This window comes from Alternaria atra, assembly GCF_907166805.1.
Source record: "Alternaria atra isolate CS162 genome assembly, contig: 34, whole genome shotgun sequence".
Lineage (NCBI taxonomy): Eukaryota > Fungi > Ascomycota > Dothideomycetes > Pleosporales > Pleosporaceae > Alternaria > Alternaria atra.
In genome coordinates, this window is record NW_025091333.1 from 1,487,407 (window position 1) to 1,503,924 (window position 16,518).

General features: G+C 50.6%; 5 protein-coding genes across 5 annotated transcripts; 3 read left to right on the plus strand and 2 right to left on the minus strand.

Annotated features, from left to right (window-relative positions):
- Positions 1-6,130: 6,130 nt before the first annotated feature.
- Positions 6,131-8,856, plus strand: ALTATR162_LOCUS10922 (uncharacterized protein; the record flags this gene model as incomplete). The annotated part of the gene is made up of 5 exons (XM_043318562.1): positions 6,131-6,374; positions 6,427-6,647; positions 7,828-8,328; positions 8,383-8,618; positions 8,676-8,856. 5 exons carry the CDS (start codon positions 6,131-6,133, stop codon positions 8,854-8,856), a joined length of 1,383 nt encoding a protein of 460 aa, XP_043174497.1.
- A 193-nt stretch (positions 8,857-9,049) lies between these two features.
- ALTATR162_LOCUS10923 (uncharacterized protein) lies at positions 9,050-10,279 on the minus strand (the record flags this gene model as incomplete). Its single annotated transcript, XM_043318563.1, has 3 exons — positions 9,050-9,280; positions 9,372-10,004; positions 10,058-10,279. The coding sequence occupies 3 exons, from the start codon at positions 10,277-10,279 to the stop codon at positions 9,050-9,052; spliced, it is 1,086 nt and encodes a 361-aa protein (XP_043174498.1).
- A 774-nt stretch (positions 10,280-11,053) lies between these two features.
- Positions 11,054-12,116, plus strand: ALTATR162_LOCUS10924 (uncharacterized protein; the record flags this gene model as incomplete). The annotated part of the gene is made up of 2 exons (XM_043318564.1): positions 11,054-11,296; positions 11,352-12,116. 2 exons carry the CDS (start codon positions 11,054-11,056, stop codon positions 12,114-12,116), a joined length of 1,008 nt encoding a protein of 335 aa, XP_043174499.1.
- Positions 12,117-13,214: 1,098 nt separating this feature from the next.
- Positions 13,215-15,324, minus strand: ALTATR162_LOCUS10925 (uncharacterized protein; the record flags this gene model as incomplete). The annotated part of the gene is made up of 4 exons (XM_043318565.1): positions 13,215-13,909; positions 13,963-14,747; positions 14,804-14,908; positions 14,966-15,324. 4 exons carry the CDS (start codon positions 15,322-15,324, stop codon positions 13,215-13,217), a joined length of 1,944 nt encoding a protein of 647 aa, XP_043174500.1.
- A 447-nt stretch (positions 15,325-15,771) lies between these two features.
- On the plus strand, positions 15,772-16,371 carry ALTATR162_LOCUS10926 (uncharacterized protein; the record flags this gene model as incomplete). The annotated part of the gene is made up of 1 exon (XM_043318566.1): positions 15,772-16,371. The coding sequence occupies one exon, from the start codon at positions 15,772-15,774 to the stop codon at positions 16,369-16,371; it is 600 nt and encodes a 199-aa protein (XP_043174501.1).
- Between the last annotated feature and the right edge of the window lie 147 nt (positions 16,372-16,518).

A 16,518-nucleotide genomic window follows, 5' to 3' on the forward strand; every position in this document is an offset into this window, starting at 1 on the left:
ATAGTCTCGATCGACCCACTGTGCGCAAACTGCAAGCATTGAATGACGATGCGGCGATGTCCAGAGGTCCGAAGAGATGTGAATAGGGCTCATAGCAGCTGTCATGCTGGTAGACAGCTGCTCTCGATAGAGCTCGTGGTTTGCCGCAATGTATCGCACAACCGTAGTTCGCGAAGTAATAAGCTCGTCCTTGATAGCAGGGTTGCAAGCGAGGCAGAGTTGCTCCAGTTCCTCCCATTCGACAGCTGAGAGAGGCACTCTACGACGAGTGAGTAGTCCTATCAAAGCCTCGCGATAGGCCTGTGGGTTGAAACTACCCCGTAAAGTGTCTGTTGCAGTAATGGGAGTGTAGATAGATGAAATAGACCGCTGGGTGTTTGCATAAGGACGAGTCCCTGAGGACATCGATGTCACCGGATGCTTCACCTTGACGTGGGTGATGGTGTTACCGAGATGCGTCTCCTCCCAGCTAGGACATATCTTACAGACGTATAGCCTCTTCTCTTTGCTTCGTCGTTTACGACCTGGTTGTAGTGAAGCTAGGCCTTTCTTTGGTTCGCGGATGAGGATGACCTGATGGAAGTTAACAGGCTTCGTTTTGCGGTCTGCGGTTGCAGAATCGGACATCTCTGACTCCGAGGACGGTATAGGTGACATTTTGAGAGGTGTGGGATCGATATATATGATGATTTCAGATAATTGAATGGTAGAGAAGGATAGAGATAAAAGTTTTGAGAGTTGTAGTGTTGAATTATAAGGTTCTAGATGAAGTGCTTAAAGTGACTTGCCTTCTGTATTAAGGTCCTGATAGCCGTTAAATACATCAAATCTACAGAAGTGATAACTAAACGGTAGTGACTGCTGCCTGTTGTATTATAGTCTGCCTGTAGGCATCAAGAGCTGTATCTCTGTATCCAACATGTAGACCTGCCAAGCCATTAATGCGTTTTGCGGTTGAACCACATTAAGCTAATGGACTAACCTGGTTTAGACTCAATATCATGAAACCGCGGTTAGATATAAACCCGGTTTAGAACCACGTTAAGGTGGTCATGTATGATCTCCTCGGATCTGGTACCTTACCTTAAGCCAGGCGCTGCGGCCCATGGGGTTTGTAGCAATTTCCGAAGACCAAAGCGTGTTCGTCAATCGAGACAAACGCTTGGTAATTGCGACATACGTGGATGACCTCTTGATCTTGGGGAAGGATCAGGAGGAGATTGCATCCGTCAAGAGCGCTCTGTCCGAGCACTTCAAGATGAGTGATCTCGGTCCAGTCGCCCACTATCTAGGAGTGAAGGTGATCCGCGAAGATACCTCATGGGGCAGTAAGATTAAGTTGACCCAGCGCGCATACGCTGAGAAGGTGCTAAAGACCTTTGGCATGGCAGATTGCACTTCTGTGGCGACTCCGATGGACGAGAATCTTGTGTTGGAACCTAGTAAAGAGGCGTCAGACTCGCAGGATCGGAAGTGGTACCAGCGAGCGGTTGGTAGCCTCATGTATTTGATGCTGTGTACTCGCCCCGATATCGCATACGCGGTCAGTCAGCTAGGCCGCTTTGCCGCCAACCCGTCAGAGAAACACCGTGCGGCCTTGAAGAGGCTTCTTCGGTACCTGAAGGGTACCAGTGACTACGGCCTGGTGATAGACACGCAAGATCGCCCAGACGTTCTGACGGGCTACACGGACGCGAACTGGGGAAGAGACGACGACCGCCGATCGACTGGGGGCTACGTCTTCACATTTGCCGGCACCGCCATCAGCTGGAAGTCGAAGCGTCAGACCACTGTAGCGCTGTCCAGCTGTGAGGCCGAGTACATCGCAGAGTCTGAGGCCGCGAAGGAAGCAATATGGCTGCAACGACTGCTGTGTCAGCTACGAGTTGGCCACTCTCAATCGAGCACGCCGGAGCCAGTGAGCATTCTCGGAGACAATCGAGGGGCTCTGGCCCTGGCCAAGAACCCAATGTACCATGCAAGAACCAAGCACGTGGACATCCGGTACCACTTCGTACGAGAGAAGGTGGAAGAGGGGCTGGTAAAGATGGAATGGATTGCTGGTGGGTTGAACCCAGCAGATGGACTTACCAAGCCATTAGGCAAGACGAAGTTTGAGTCCTTTCGACGGATGGTTGGCTTGCGGAGGATCGATGATTAAGGCAACGGCTCCCGGAGCACGGAACAACTTGTGCATAGCCGACAGCATCAAGGGGGAGCAGGGTTGCAAACAGATAAATCGAATTCAAATCTAACCAAATCAAATCAAATCTAACCAAATCAAATCAAATCTATCCAAATCAAATCAAATCAAATCGGGGTAAGCCTCATCCAAATCGAATCAAATTGCAACGCCCAGATTTATTTGGATATTTGATTATTTGGATAAGCCCCGCAGATGAGGACTCGTCCAATCACTGTCCGCCGTCTGCTCAGTTGAGCCAGCCAGTTTGCGTACCGTACGGCGGGTTTGCTTTTTATTAGGGGCATAGTAGGCTTGCTTTTTACAAGCACGGTTACTAACTATAGAACATATGTTGAGCCTGTGTCGGCCATGCGCGAAGAGTGGCTCGGCGAATCTATCCTTCTATTCCACCGTCGCTCCGAGCAGCGAGCGTAGTAACTGGTCTAGAAGTCTACAGTCCTCGCTAGCATTTGACATGGCGCAGTCTCCTAACGCCGACAGCACATCAGCAGGCCTTTCCACTGCGCCTTCTACTGCTTACAGCAACCTTAACAGCCCTATTAACTTTAACCTATCCGAGCCCAGCAGAGAGGGGAGGGGAGACACACCCCCCGCGGTCGGTTACACCGGTTACGAAGGCATTGATTAGAGCCGCCTTCCAGGCTATTGCATGCGCAAGCATGGAAGGAGGGTGCGGACGGGATAGGTGTGGGAGCATGGATACGACATCGAGAAAGCCGGGTCAGGTCGACGTTCCTGGCTCTGTAAGGAGTGTCATCGAAAGAGGGCTACAACTACGCACATATACGATTCTGCATCCACAAGTCAAGCAAACAGCTATATGGAAAGTGTCCACCGAATTAATAAAGATAGGCAACTGCCGCTAAAGAGGAAGAAACAACGCACGCTTTTTGACATGGCAGACCTGGACTCTCATCGGCCGAAGGACCAGGCTTTGATGAATGCTTTTATAGCTTCATTCGATCCTATTCATTTTCAAGCTTTGCTCATTCAATAGGTGGCCTGCGACAATGTGCCGTTCAACAAGCTTGAAAGTCCCTATTTCCAAGACTTTATGGGATACGCAAACGGTGCGATTATCGAGTCAGGGAGTCTCCCAACTCACAGCACCATGCGGAAATGGATTGTACGGTCCTTTAATCGCCATAAGGGGGTTGTGACAGAGCTTCTCAGCTGCTCATTGGGCCGGATTAATATTTCCTTTGACGCCTGGACCTCCCGCAAGTTTACGTCCCTTCTTGGTCTTACTGTGCACTTTCTTGACGACGAAGGGAAGTTCCGTACATTCCTTCTGGGCCTGCCACAAATCGAGGGTCGTCACAGTGGCGAGAACCTTGCAGACCGCGTTAGTGAAATAATTCACGAATATGGGCTGGAGGATCGTATTGGCTACTTCGTCACAGACAATGCGGAGAACAATGACACCTGCCTTGAAGACCTAGGCGCTGAGTTCGGCTTCGACAAGCAGCACAGGCGGCTTCGTTGCTGTGGACATATTATTAACCTCGTCGCCCGGTCCATTCTCTTCGGCACGGACGCCGATGCCTTTGAGGAGGACTGCCAAGCCGACAAAGAGGTCCAAGACGAGATGAAGCTCTGGAGGTCGAAGGGCCCAATCGGCAAGCTGCACAATATTGTCCACTGGGTGCAAAGGTCGGGACAGCGCATAGAGAAGCTCCACAAGCTCTAGCTTATTGAGAACACCGCCTTGAATCTTGAAGACAAAACAACGTACAATGTGATCACGGATAACGCTACCCGCTGGAACTCCTCTGAGGCGATGATGGAACGGGGTTACCAGCTTCGGAATGCGCTCGACTCTATGGTCCAGGCAGAAGCTACGGAGTGGAATCAGTACGTAGCCAGGAGGACTTAGAACGGGACAAAGCTGATGCCCAAGAAGAGCCGAAAGAAGCCTGCGATTGTTGACGATAAGATGTCTGCTGAGGACTGGTCAGTGATTTCGGAGTACCTGGCTCTATTGAAGCCGCTAAAGACAGCTACCAAGCGCCTCGAAGGCCGACCCAAAGAAGGTGAGCCAAATCCAGCTTCCTGCCGCTTAACTTTGTGTTTATATTTTTCAGGGAAATTCGGTGCGGTCTGGGAGGTTCTGCTAACAATAGAGTGGCTTCTAAAGCATCTGGAAGAGTCAAAGATACAACATGAACGAGATGAAGAACCACACTTACGGATTGGTTGCAATCTTGGTTGGATGAAGCTGGACCAATACTACACTCTCACTGAGGACAGTCCTGCATATCTCGCAGCCCTTGTCCTCCACCCCGCCTTTCGGTGGTCAACTGTCGAGTCACAATGGGCTGATCATCCCGATTGGCTAGTGAGAGGAAAGGCAGCCGTGCAACAACTGTGGAAGGAATATCGCATCCTCCCTGTCGAGCGGGATACGATACCTAAGCAGCCCACTGTTACAAGGAAGACCACCGACCTAGATGACTTTATGGCGTCCATCAGAAAGCCCACCACGCAACCTGCACCTTTACCTTCAGCTACGCACGATGAGTACACAGCGTGGATTGCCACTGCCGATCCAGGCGACTGCTCGGTGGATGATCCGATTCAGTATTGGCTTCTCCGAAGACGCCAGTATCCACGTCTGTCACGGATGGCAATCGATCTCTTTTCAATTCCTGCGATGTCGTCCGAGCCGGAGCGAATATTCAGCCTTGCAGGACACATGGTTACAGCCCAGAGAGGCCGACTGCAAGCGGATATTATAGGAGCAGCTCAATGCATCTCCTCGTGGGAGAGAAGTGGGGCTATCCAAATATCCAAATAGATCCAAATAGATCCAAATCAATCCAGATCAAATCAAATCAAATCAAATCGACCATGGGTCTATCCAAATCAAATCAAATTGAAGGTCAGATTTGATTTGATTTATCTGTTTGCAAGCCTGAATTGACTTCATGTCCTGGTAGTCGGATATCGATGGCTGGCTCGTATCCACCGAGTCTCCTCGGAAGGATTTACTTTCGCCGGTAACCTTATCGATCTTATGTGTCGATTCGAGGTGGTCGAGCGCTGTAGAATTGCCATTCGACACTGCTGGAAGCTCTTGCTGACGGCGCTGTTTTTCACAGAGGTAGCAATACCATACACGTCTCCCATATTTTTTGGCCTGTAGATCTTCACCGTATATCCAGATCACCGACGTTCGCTTCTTTGTTGCTTTAGGGCCCTTCGCTAGCACCGCACAGCGGATATACTGCTCTCCCCGGAGCTTAAACTCATCTGGCTGGATCAGAGCTTCTGGGTCGCGACGGGGGTTAATAGATTCAGGGGCAAGAATAATATTATCAGACTCGGAAGTCTTAGAGGAAGAGCGAGCGAAGAACTGAGTAATTGTTAGTGCGGCCATTTTAGGATGTCTGCCGCCGCTGAGTGGGTTCATACCATTTTTAACATATTAGCAGTCGTAGGTCCCGCTGGCCTGCCAGATTCATTATTGAATGCTATTAAGAAGTCATTGGACTAGATGAACTCCTTCTGAGAACGCGCTTCTGGGGTAAAGCGTACCTGAAGCAAGAACGCCGAAGATGTGACTCACTCTTCCTAATTAGGTTAAGTTGCTTCCTAATTAGGCATGGTCCATTGGCGCTCCAGGAGCCTCCAGACCTCTCGATCCAGTCCAGTCCAAATTTCTCAAACTCCGGATCCAGTCCAGCCAAATCCAGTCCATCCAAATCCAGTCCAGTGCTAGTCCAGTCCAATTAGATCACTGCCAAAGGCAGTGAACAGCTCATGGTTGTCACAGGCTTTGAGGAATGCCGCGCGGCTGAGGCTGCCGAGGACTTACTCGGTGTCGAGCTTGTTATCTTCCTAATACCTCGGCATACTTACTCGGTGTCGAGCTTGTTATCTTCCTAATACCTTGGCATCAACATCCGCTTCACTACTACCGAAATGGAGACCGTTGGCAGCAGGAAGCTCTCCTCGGAAGGAAGCGAAGGCGACTACCACGATGACGACGGCCTCATTAATGAAGGCGAGAAAGGAGAGGCGTGGTATCGAGGCGACGAGATAGCTTCACTTCGTCTTTCTCGACCGCGCGACATACTTATGCTATGGGCGATTCTCTTCTCGGTTCTGGTCATGAGCATTTCACAAGCATGGTGGCTCGCGAGTGATGCCATATATTCGAACACATGTGAGGCGCTGAATAGAGTAACTTATCGAACTTGTCTAATATCGAACAAAAGCTCCTCAAACCTCTACTTGGCACGAGTCTTTCCATGTGCTCAACCGATCGGTGTATCCCAAGGAGCAGTACGCATTCACGGGAGCAGGCGCCGAGGTGACCGAACATATGTTCAACTCCTTTGATCCCAATAGGGGACTAGTTGCACTCCCGAAAGGCCCGAACATACTGCCTTCGAAGGAGTTCCCTGGGACACGACAAGGGAGGTTTTCATTCTATCAAGTTACTATAGCCTGCACAGCTTGGTATATGTCTTCCATATCGAATATCATCGATTCTCGCTGATTTGTAGTGTAGAAAGTGCTCTGGAATGAGCTCAATGAGCTCCGCGGTGATCGGCCGCATGATCCTCATGTCTTACACTCCGTAAATGTGATATGGGAGGACATCATCTGCGCGGCTCGTACAGACCCGATAGTTATCACGGAGGTGGACCGGGATGTCGTACATCGGGTCAATCAGACACGACAGTGTCGCGACTGGAATGATCTCGAACAATTTTCGCTCAAAAATTCGGCTTGCTACAAAAGACTTGGTTATAGAAGCGCGGACGATGATGAGTTTGCAGAGTGGCTGTTCTGCCCAGAGGGCTCGCCCTGGCAGGCAGCCGTAGATCGACATGTTGCTGCCAGCTAGCGGTCACAATGGGGCACACTGTCGAAAGGCGTGATATACGATTCTTCTGCTTTGATACCACGTCTTCAACGGTAGATCTGGATTGTACCGAGACATTAAAGAGGTTGCTGTTGTACATCGATCATTGCGCCTCCCTATGCCTGTATTACACCCTTATATAGCTCCTGGAATCGCTGGCAGCAATAGATGTTCTCCGCGACTGACTGCCACAATGATGCCACGCTCCAGGGTGTAAAGTTCGAGTCGTAACAGCATAGGAAGTGCCAAAATGGTGGACGCTTCTGTTGGCCAGCATCGCACACGCGAGCAAACGAACTTGCGTGCTCAACCCAGAAACTTCAGAGTCGTATTCTTTGGAGACGGAATGGGTGTTTGTCTGTTACGGCAATCGCTACGTAGTCGTGGACAGACACTGCGGTACTCTATGCCCTCGGCATCTGCAAGTCGTTGGTACCAAACTATGAGAAATTGATCTTCCGTTGCATGCTATTGCTTCTGCGCTGGCACAAGTTGAAGCGCAATCTTGCATGCATGTCTCGGCTCTCATTGCTTATCCTAGCGCCGAGACGGTCGGGAGTCATGTACTCCCGGATCCATCTAGCGGTACAGCGCAGCGGCTAGAGAATATACAAAGTAGGTAGCTAAGCTTCATCCGTAGTCCGCTTCATGTGACGACTTCCCATTCTGACCATATGTAAACTACTCCAACGCTAATCTCCGCCCATGATCGATTTTCTCAAACCGATCCCTTGTCTAAGAAATCCAGAAGAGCACCGAGCTGATGCGCAGAAACATGTTCTTGCAACGCAGTCAGCGCTATGGTCTTCTCGAAGCCTCTCGACGTCCGTTGCCACGAAAGTCATGGCAGCAGTCCAACGTGCTTGTATATCTTATCCTTTTCTTCGGCGTTGTGAACGTCGTTGAAGCACTCCTGATCTGGCTCGGCAGTGCCTGGTCAAAGCAAGCAATAGGTTCGCAGGCTCAAAAGTCCAATGTGTTGATCGAGCTGACAATAGCAGACAGCAGTGTTTTAGAACCAGTGTATCGCGAATCGATCAACACTGTTCGAAGACCCCTATACCCCGAGCGACTTTACGATGCCTCTCTCACTGCTCGAGCTGTGGACGAGATAGTGGACAGATACGCGACAGACCAAAAGATTATAGCGCTGCCACGCGGTGAGAAGCTATTACGATCGATACCATTTCCCTGGGATTCGACCATGGATGCGTTCGCCTTAGCCGGGTATCATAGCTTGCATAGTATCGTAGGCACTTCAGAAAGCTGCTGCTCGAGATAAACCGTAACTAACACTCTCTAGCAACTTCTTTATCATGCAATGCTTCTATATGCCGGCGACAACAGAACCATTAGTGACGCTTCGCTACACTCCCTGATCGTTCTCTGGGAGGATACTCTCTGCAACGTTGATTTGACACCTCTATCTTTCGCCGGAGACGTCGTATCGAACGAGACTGCGATTAAAGCAGCTGGGCAGATGCGGGTACGTAGCACTCTATCGTTCGTATCAAAGAGCAGCTTGCTAATCCAACGACAGTAAGTTTGCGGTCTTTCTTTCTGGACCGCTCGCTGTATTGATGGTTTTTACGCCAGTGTATGCCAAGACTGGACTCGAGTTGAGAGGTTTGCCACAGAGAACAACGCATGTTTCAGAGGATCTACTGCCTACCAAGGCCATATCGATGAATGGTCTGACAAAGACGACTGGTTGTATTGTCCACAGGGTTCACCTTACCAAGGCAGAGTGAATGAGTATATTGCGTATGGTAAATGAGCTACATAGACTACGGAAAGGAGGACCGGGCAAAGCAGGAGGGGAGTTTGCGTTCATTACCACGACTTAGAGGTAGTACGATCACGGGTGTTGAGATTAGGATCGGAATAGTCCTGACATTAGCAGCGTATAGGATTTTATCGAATTAGAAAGCATCGGTGTTCAACGCTTCTTGTAACATCGCTTGACTGACTCAACCCCAGTATGAAGCATATTGGCTCTTACCCTCAATCACGCTCACAAACTCCCGTGCAATGACTCTCTGCGTCTGCTCACTCGGATGCAGATCGTCCCACCACATGTGACTGTCAGGACTTTCGTGCGTAATGCAAACTTCGGGAGTGCAGTCGCGTACGGGTACTGCAACGTTCAACGGCGCTGTACCATTCAGGTAACCAGAAGGATTATTGTAGATATTCGTCATCTGTACCAGACATATGTCAGTCCTGCTACTTCGCTCTCACAAGCACCTTGAATCGAATTTCAGATAGTAGTGTTCGATAAAATCGACTTACTAGGCTATGCACATCAAAGACCGCAAACTTCGCTCCGTTGAAAGTCTTCCCGACCTCAGCCACGAATGGAGTCCGATACTGGTAGATGGCATTGACAGTAACAATTTGTTCCATCATACGGTAACTAATCTCCGTAGTATTGCTCGGTTTATCTGGCCAGTATGGGGACACAACTTTGCCCTTCTTTCCAGGAAGTCCGTACAGCGGCGCGAGATTCAACGGCGCAGCATTGAAAACAACAAAGTATCTCGCTCCACTATCATATAGTCTTTGCAGCTGGTTGAACACACAGTCCGTGTAGCTAACAATACTCGTTCCTGGGACTTGCGAGTCGGTCAACAGAGCTTCGTCGCCGAGGTCGTTTGTGCCGATCCACATGGCGTAGACGGTCTCGTCTTGGGGTGCATTCAAGAACTGCTTTCCGTTGGGCTCAGTGTACTCGGAGTCCGCAATGTAAGCCGGGATTTCGTATTCTTTGACCGTCGGGAAATTGAACCAAGGCGCAGCGGTACGTGGCGTGATCTCGTCGCTGCATTCTGCTCCATTCACGGCATAGTTGTACAAGTTCGCTCCAGTGTATTGCTTGACGTACGCCGCCCACAGACGACGACTGTTTGACGTGTCGTAGTCCTGCTCGTGGACGTTAGAGTCAGAGGGAGCAGTTATTTGTGGAGAGGCCGACTCACTGCTGATCCAGCCCATCCTATCGGCGGAGGAGTGTAATTGTGAGCATCAAAGTAATTGAAGCGATTGTCATCAGTATAGCTATCTCCGAAGGCCACTAATGTGGTGAATCGTCCAAGATCCCATGACTGTCCTAATGGCGTTGATGGCTGCCTGTCCCAGAAGTATGGCCAGGGAGGTGATTCCGCAAAAGCTGTACCAATAAGACGTGACCACGCAAACATTAGAGAGGATATTGTTGCCAACATCAAATCTCTACACATCAATGGCGATGTAACCCTCTTGATTGTGATGGTCGTCAAGCATGATGGTATCGCAAAGCCTGGAGTAGAAGTAGGATTGGAAAGGACGAGAACTTACAGGCGGTTCCCGCGGGACTGGCAGTCTCTGCCTTCTCGCAGAGCCCTCAAGCGTTGAACAACGGCGAGCTGTGACACTCACCTGGGCTGCTTCGAGAAGAGACGCGGGCGGACGCTCGGACCAGCTTAGCCGAAAATGTTGGTCAGTGCGTGCTTACAGTACTGTAGCCGAAAATGCAACCCAGCCCACCAGAAGACATGGCTGTCGAGAACCGCTGCCAGGGCAATCTTGTCGAGCATTTCGAACGTAGATCAGACGATCGAGCGGGCGTGTAAAGAGCTTTTCGATGGAATGTACTGATATCACGAGGCTCAAAGCCTCTGTTTGAAGAACCCTACTCTTTTGCATACTTACTCGTGACGGCTCTGATTTTTCCTTGGACTTACCAACATCGTTCCAGACTTCTCGCGCGGCACTGCATGGTGATGTGATGGACGATTGCCATTTCTCATTCGTTGCCGTTGGCGTCGTCTACTTAAAATCCTGACTGCCAAATGGCAGCTCGCAACCATAGCGTGGCTCTGCTCTTTGTGCCGCGCGATCATCTTGGACTCGATCTTGACTTGGACGCATGTAAAATTCCAACAGTCGCCAGTTGCAAAGTCCCAGTTGCAGCCCTTGTCCAAAAAGTGGCGGCCATGAACCTTTTTTCTCGACTAATCAACTCTTGGACAGGCAACAAAAGTACCGGAGAGTCTTACTATCACTTCGAGCTGGCAACGTCTGACCTCGACGACGATGAGCACGCCGAGTACAACCGGTCTGCTGCGTCCCTACCTACTGCGACCAAGACTCGGTTGCCGACCTCGAGAGTCATTATGCTCAGTCTCGCACTCGGTGGGCTGCAATTCTTCTGGTCCACAATCATGGCCAATTTGGTAGTCCGTACAGATCACACGCAACCGCGTCTTAACGAGTGAGACTGACCCTTCTCAGCCCTTCCTTCGAAGTCTCGGGCTTTCCAAACCTGTCGTTGCCGCGTCTATGATATCTCAGCCGCTTTCGGGCACGCTCGTCGGACCGTGGGTTGGTGCATTCAGCGACGGGCTGCAGACCAAGTGGGGACGAAGACGTCCTGTCATGGTCCTCGGCGCAGTCTCTACCACGGCTCTACTCATACTCCTCGCTTGGGTTGATGAGTGGGTCCATCTGCTGACTTGCCAACCGAATCAATGTGGCGAGTACGAGCAAAGTGTCCAGCATTTCGTCCAGGGCGTTGCCGTCACTCTTGTGGTTGGTCTCAGCATCGCTGTCCAACCTTTCCAAAGTGGTGCGCGAAGTATTATCATTGATAATCTTCCAGCAGGGCAGCAAAACGAGGCAAACGTGTCTTCGAGTCGCATAATTTGCATCGGAGGTATCGCCGGGTTCCTTGCCGGGACGATTGACATACCTTCAGTCTTCAACAATTCCTATCAGATCACCCAACTTCAGGGCCTGGCCGTCTTGAATGCGGTTGTGATCACGTCTTCCGTTGGGGCCACATGCCTCGTCTTCAAGGAGTCAAGTCAGTCGTGCTTTCGTGATGGCAGGGGTCCGAGACCACTGGCCAACATATGGCGCAGCGTTCATGGTCTCCCCGACGTCATTCGAAAGGTGTGCATGGTTCAGTTCTTTGCGTGGTCAGCCTGGTATTCGCTTCTGTACTACACCACCACATTCATTGCCGAGCTGGGTAAGACGACCAAGCGACAAACTTGAGACGCCTGAAGCTGACCTTGTCTCCCGCAGCCGCGGTCGTGGCCAGCAATGGCGGTACCCATGCTGTGCAATCTAAAGCCACGGATGGTAGAGCCCTACGAACCGGCGTCTTTGCAAGTCTTTGCTTCGCTCTCGTGGCTTTATCGGCCGCAATTGTGATCCCTATGATCTTGGCATGGGTAGAAAAGACTCATTTAGGCCGGACGGGCGAAGGGATGGAAAAGCAAACCTCCAATTACGCCGTCTTGGCGAGGCTGTGGATGGGATCACAAGCCTTGTGTGGCATTTTGATGCTCGCCTCGGTTGTAGTCGCCTCCCCACCCCAAGGTGTGTTGCTGATCGCCTTGCTGGGCGTTCCGTGGGCAGTCACTCAGTGGGTCCCCCTGGCCATCATTGGGTGCGAGGTGGCCGACGCACGTCACGAGGAAATGCACGCAGGCACAGTACTCGGCATACACAATGTGGCAATCTCGGCGCCTCAGATTCTTGCAGGGTTGATGGCCACGATTGTGTATGCGGCCGCCGATGCGGCTGGGAGTCGGGTGCCGACTGCGTGGGTGCTTGCATTCGGAGGCTGCGCTGCTGTCTATGCGTCCAGACTTGCTGTAGATCTGATATGACTGAGTCATCCAATTCTTTGATCATCACTTCGTTCAGCGTCATAGCGACTTTGTCTTTCTACCGGAAGCTATGGCGTATTGCTCCATCGAAGCAACTTTTGCCTGGGATCACATTTTGCAACTTTAGCCAGAGCATCATGTGACTAGTTCAGATACAATCGCCATTTCTTATAAGTGCTAGAGTGGGCAGACTATATATGTGTGACTTCAGGAGGAAAAGGACGATTCATTTGATTTGCCTCAATTCCTATAACGTTCACGGCCGCTAAATACTGATCGATAAAAAATCAAAAAAGCAGACCAAATCAAATTGAATCAAATTAAAAGCTTAGCTAGCACAGTTTTAGTTACTTGTGAGACACGTGATAGTGGAAGGGTTCGTTGCCATTAACTTCTATCGCAAGCCTGAGTCCTCTCATCTACGCTGACTTCAATCTTGTCCTGTTCACATTTCATCCCATATCTAAGCCGTCATCAATCACAGTGACATGAAGAGTTCCAACATCGCCAGGTAATTGGGAGTACCCAGCCCGGTGACAGGATCCCAACCCTTGCTGACTGTGAATCCGTCTGTGTCACAGCCTGGATTGCTTCCGACGGTAATGTCGTGCAGAACATATGGATGTTTGTAGAGGGTAGGGTTGACGAAGCCAACGGTAGACTTGCCAGCCTTCAGTCGCTCGTTATTGATCCTAGTAAGGATACTTGCAAAGACAGGAGCGGACGCAGATGAGCCACCTTGGCGTTTTGGTATGCCTTTACTGAAGAACAGGATGTTATCACCGACGGCAGAAACATCGGGATATCCTCGTCCGTTCCGGTTGTATAGACCGGCGGTGCTGCTTTTGTAGTCCCCGTCTATGTAATATGGATACGGAGTTCCAGCACTCTGTAGATAAGTGCTGACGGCAGAGGTTTGGTAGTCCGGCGGTGGATAGAAGACATTCGAGAATCCTCCTCCAGATGCAAATCGGGTGACGGCGGTCTCTTCGTCCGCCTTTGCATTGCCAGTTAACAAAGTAGCCCCGACTGAAGTTACATATGGACATGCGGACGGAAATTCAGGGCTAAAGACTGTGCCATTCTTGAGGCAGCCGTTTGCGTTACCGTCACCGGGATTACCTGCGACGCCACTGTCTCCAGAGGCCACGACAATGGAAATGCCTTGCAATCCTGTGTGGAAGTCAGCATAAGGGCCCGACAAGAGCTAGCAGGACCGATCTCACCAAGCTTCATGTACTCATTGCACTGGCGCTTCAGATAGTTCGGAGGCAAATTCGCTTCCTGAAACCCGTATGAGAGGGATATGACATTCGTAGGCTTGTAGACACCGCACTGAAGCTGACCTTTGTAACCACGGGGCGCTGGGTTGGGGTACTGAGGGTCAAGACCCGGAGAATTTCCAGTAATACCATCTGATGTATAGCTGCAGTAAGAACCGTCGATGGCATCTAGAAGGTTGTTGAAGAACCCCAGAAAGGTATAATTGGCCTCATAAACGGGATCATCGGTCTGAAACAGAACGCTATTTTGTGGCCAGATGATGGGATAGCTAATTTGGAAGTCCAAGTTACTCTCCGGGCCGGCGTCAGCTACAGTAGTTGGTGCAGTACCACCATCGACACTGTTGAGAATCGGATGAGTGCCCTGAGGGATACGCGGCTGCAAAGTCCGAAAGAACTCGTCCAAGTCTTCTTGAGAGTAAATATCGCCGATGTCTTCGAAGATGCCCAGTTCATTGTGAGGTACTGCGCTCGTACCTTGAGTGAAGTTGTACATTGCCCTGATGCATGCTGGCGTGATAGCAACGTCGCAATGAGCAAGAGGCATTGCGTCAGTGATACTATAGTTGAATTTAGGCCAATCTTGTAACCCGAGCGGAGGTTCGTTTTCGGCTCTGCCTCCCAAGGAACGTTTGACTTCAGATCTCTTTGGCATGTGTGTAGTGAGGAGCTTGATGCCCGGGGTGATGTAGTCGATGTGCTCGGCAACGTCCTCGTTAACGTGGTATCTAGGGCATGCATTAGTCCTGTTGCGAGTCTATCGAATCCTGCGAATGAGACTTACCCATCGCAACCAACCGCCATCTTACCTGTAGGTGCATGTTCGAAGTAGTAGTACTCGGTCTGTAGTAACTTTTCTGCCTCCGACGTGGTCAAATCGAGTTGGATCCTGTAAGAAAGGTTAGCCACGCATATCTCCGATTAATGTCTGACATCGTAGGTTTACCATTGCTTGTTCGTAGATTGGGAGACACGCCCGGCTTCTATACCAGACTTCTCAAGCCAACCCCGAATAGCATCAACAGAATGTTTTGGAGGTGCGAACAGGTCGTAGACATCTTCAGCAGAGTAGTATTTTCCGTAATTCTTGGAATCAGGATCCGAGATATCCATCAATAGATCGTGACCCATGTCCATGTTGTCGCCGAAAAGGCCAATCCTCATTGGCAACCGGACATGAGGGTGGAGAACATCGCGCTTGAACCAGTGCTCCGACTCTGTACGTTGCTGATGAAGAACGTGTCTAGTGGCAGCAACGGGCAAGGAGGCAAGAGCCGCAGCTGCGGCGAATAAAGCAAAGGGCATCTCCCTAGAGCATCAAGTGGACATTGATCTTACCCTCGAGAGATCAAGGCAAAATATAATTATCGCGAATGTCAATATATTGATGTTTATATAAAATATTGAGAGACGCGTAGTCTACTCAGGAGGCAATAGTAATCAGTGATGGATGAGTAAGATGAGATGTCAAGATAAGAATACCAATATATACTACCACAGCTCCGCGCGTTCCCATCCCCTCGAGGGTCTTGCGGATTCATCCCTCAGGATAATAGAATCAGAGGGTGCCGCAGAGATTGCAGGGTTCGTGGGCTACCCGCAGTTCCTGCTGTGCCTGAAGCTGTCTTGGATCAAGGCACCGCGCGGTACTCCAGAGACTCATCCATTGACCATCGAGCGCAGATTCTATATGGTCCACGATCATATGGTCCATTCTTTTGCTCATCGACCATTCCTCGGTGTGCCAAGAACATGAACATTTGGCTGGCTCATGGATTGCTGGGCTGCGCAGCACTACTACTCGTTTTCCCTTTGGGAATTGCATCGCTATGGTTCAAGAAAAGTCGCTGGTCGATTCCACACTGGAAGATACAAGCATGTGGTACGATGCTTCTGGCACTCACCACGGGCGTGGGTCTGCTCAATAGCAGTCGGTTGCACCACAAGCATCAGTCGCTAGGACTGGTCGTGTTCGGCATGGTCCTAATTCAGATGCCACTTGGATTCGTCGATGCGTTGGACAACACCCGCGGCTACAGGGCAAGCGCCTCATTCACCCACTCCATCCTCGGATTCTCGACTCTAGTGCTGGGCTGGCTGGTGATTCTGAGCGGCTTTCGTCTGGCATCGCTTGCGTCGGGCCCATTCGTCTTTGTCGGTTTGTTGTCGGCAACGGAAATCTCAGCTCTCATCACTGGCTCTTTCCTGGTACGATGGCGTAGACGAATCGTAGCAAAATCGGCACCTAAGGCGAGCGAAGTCGAAGAACTCGCTACGGACGTTTACACGCTTGCCGAGCATGACCTCCAAGACGAGTATGACCACGAGGACAACCAAGCCGCTGGGCCGTAACAGGACAAAACCCGCTAAGGGCAATTATCAGGCAGTATAGTGCGAGGTCTAGCTCGAACGTAGCGAGTTTGTTAGAATGTCGGTGTTCTAGACTGAGACAGGGTATGTCACATGATCAGTGCGGTAGGAAGAAAATGGACTTCATGA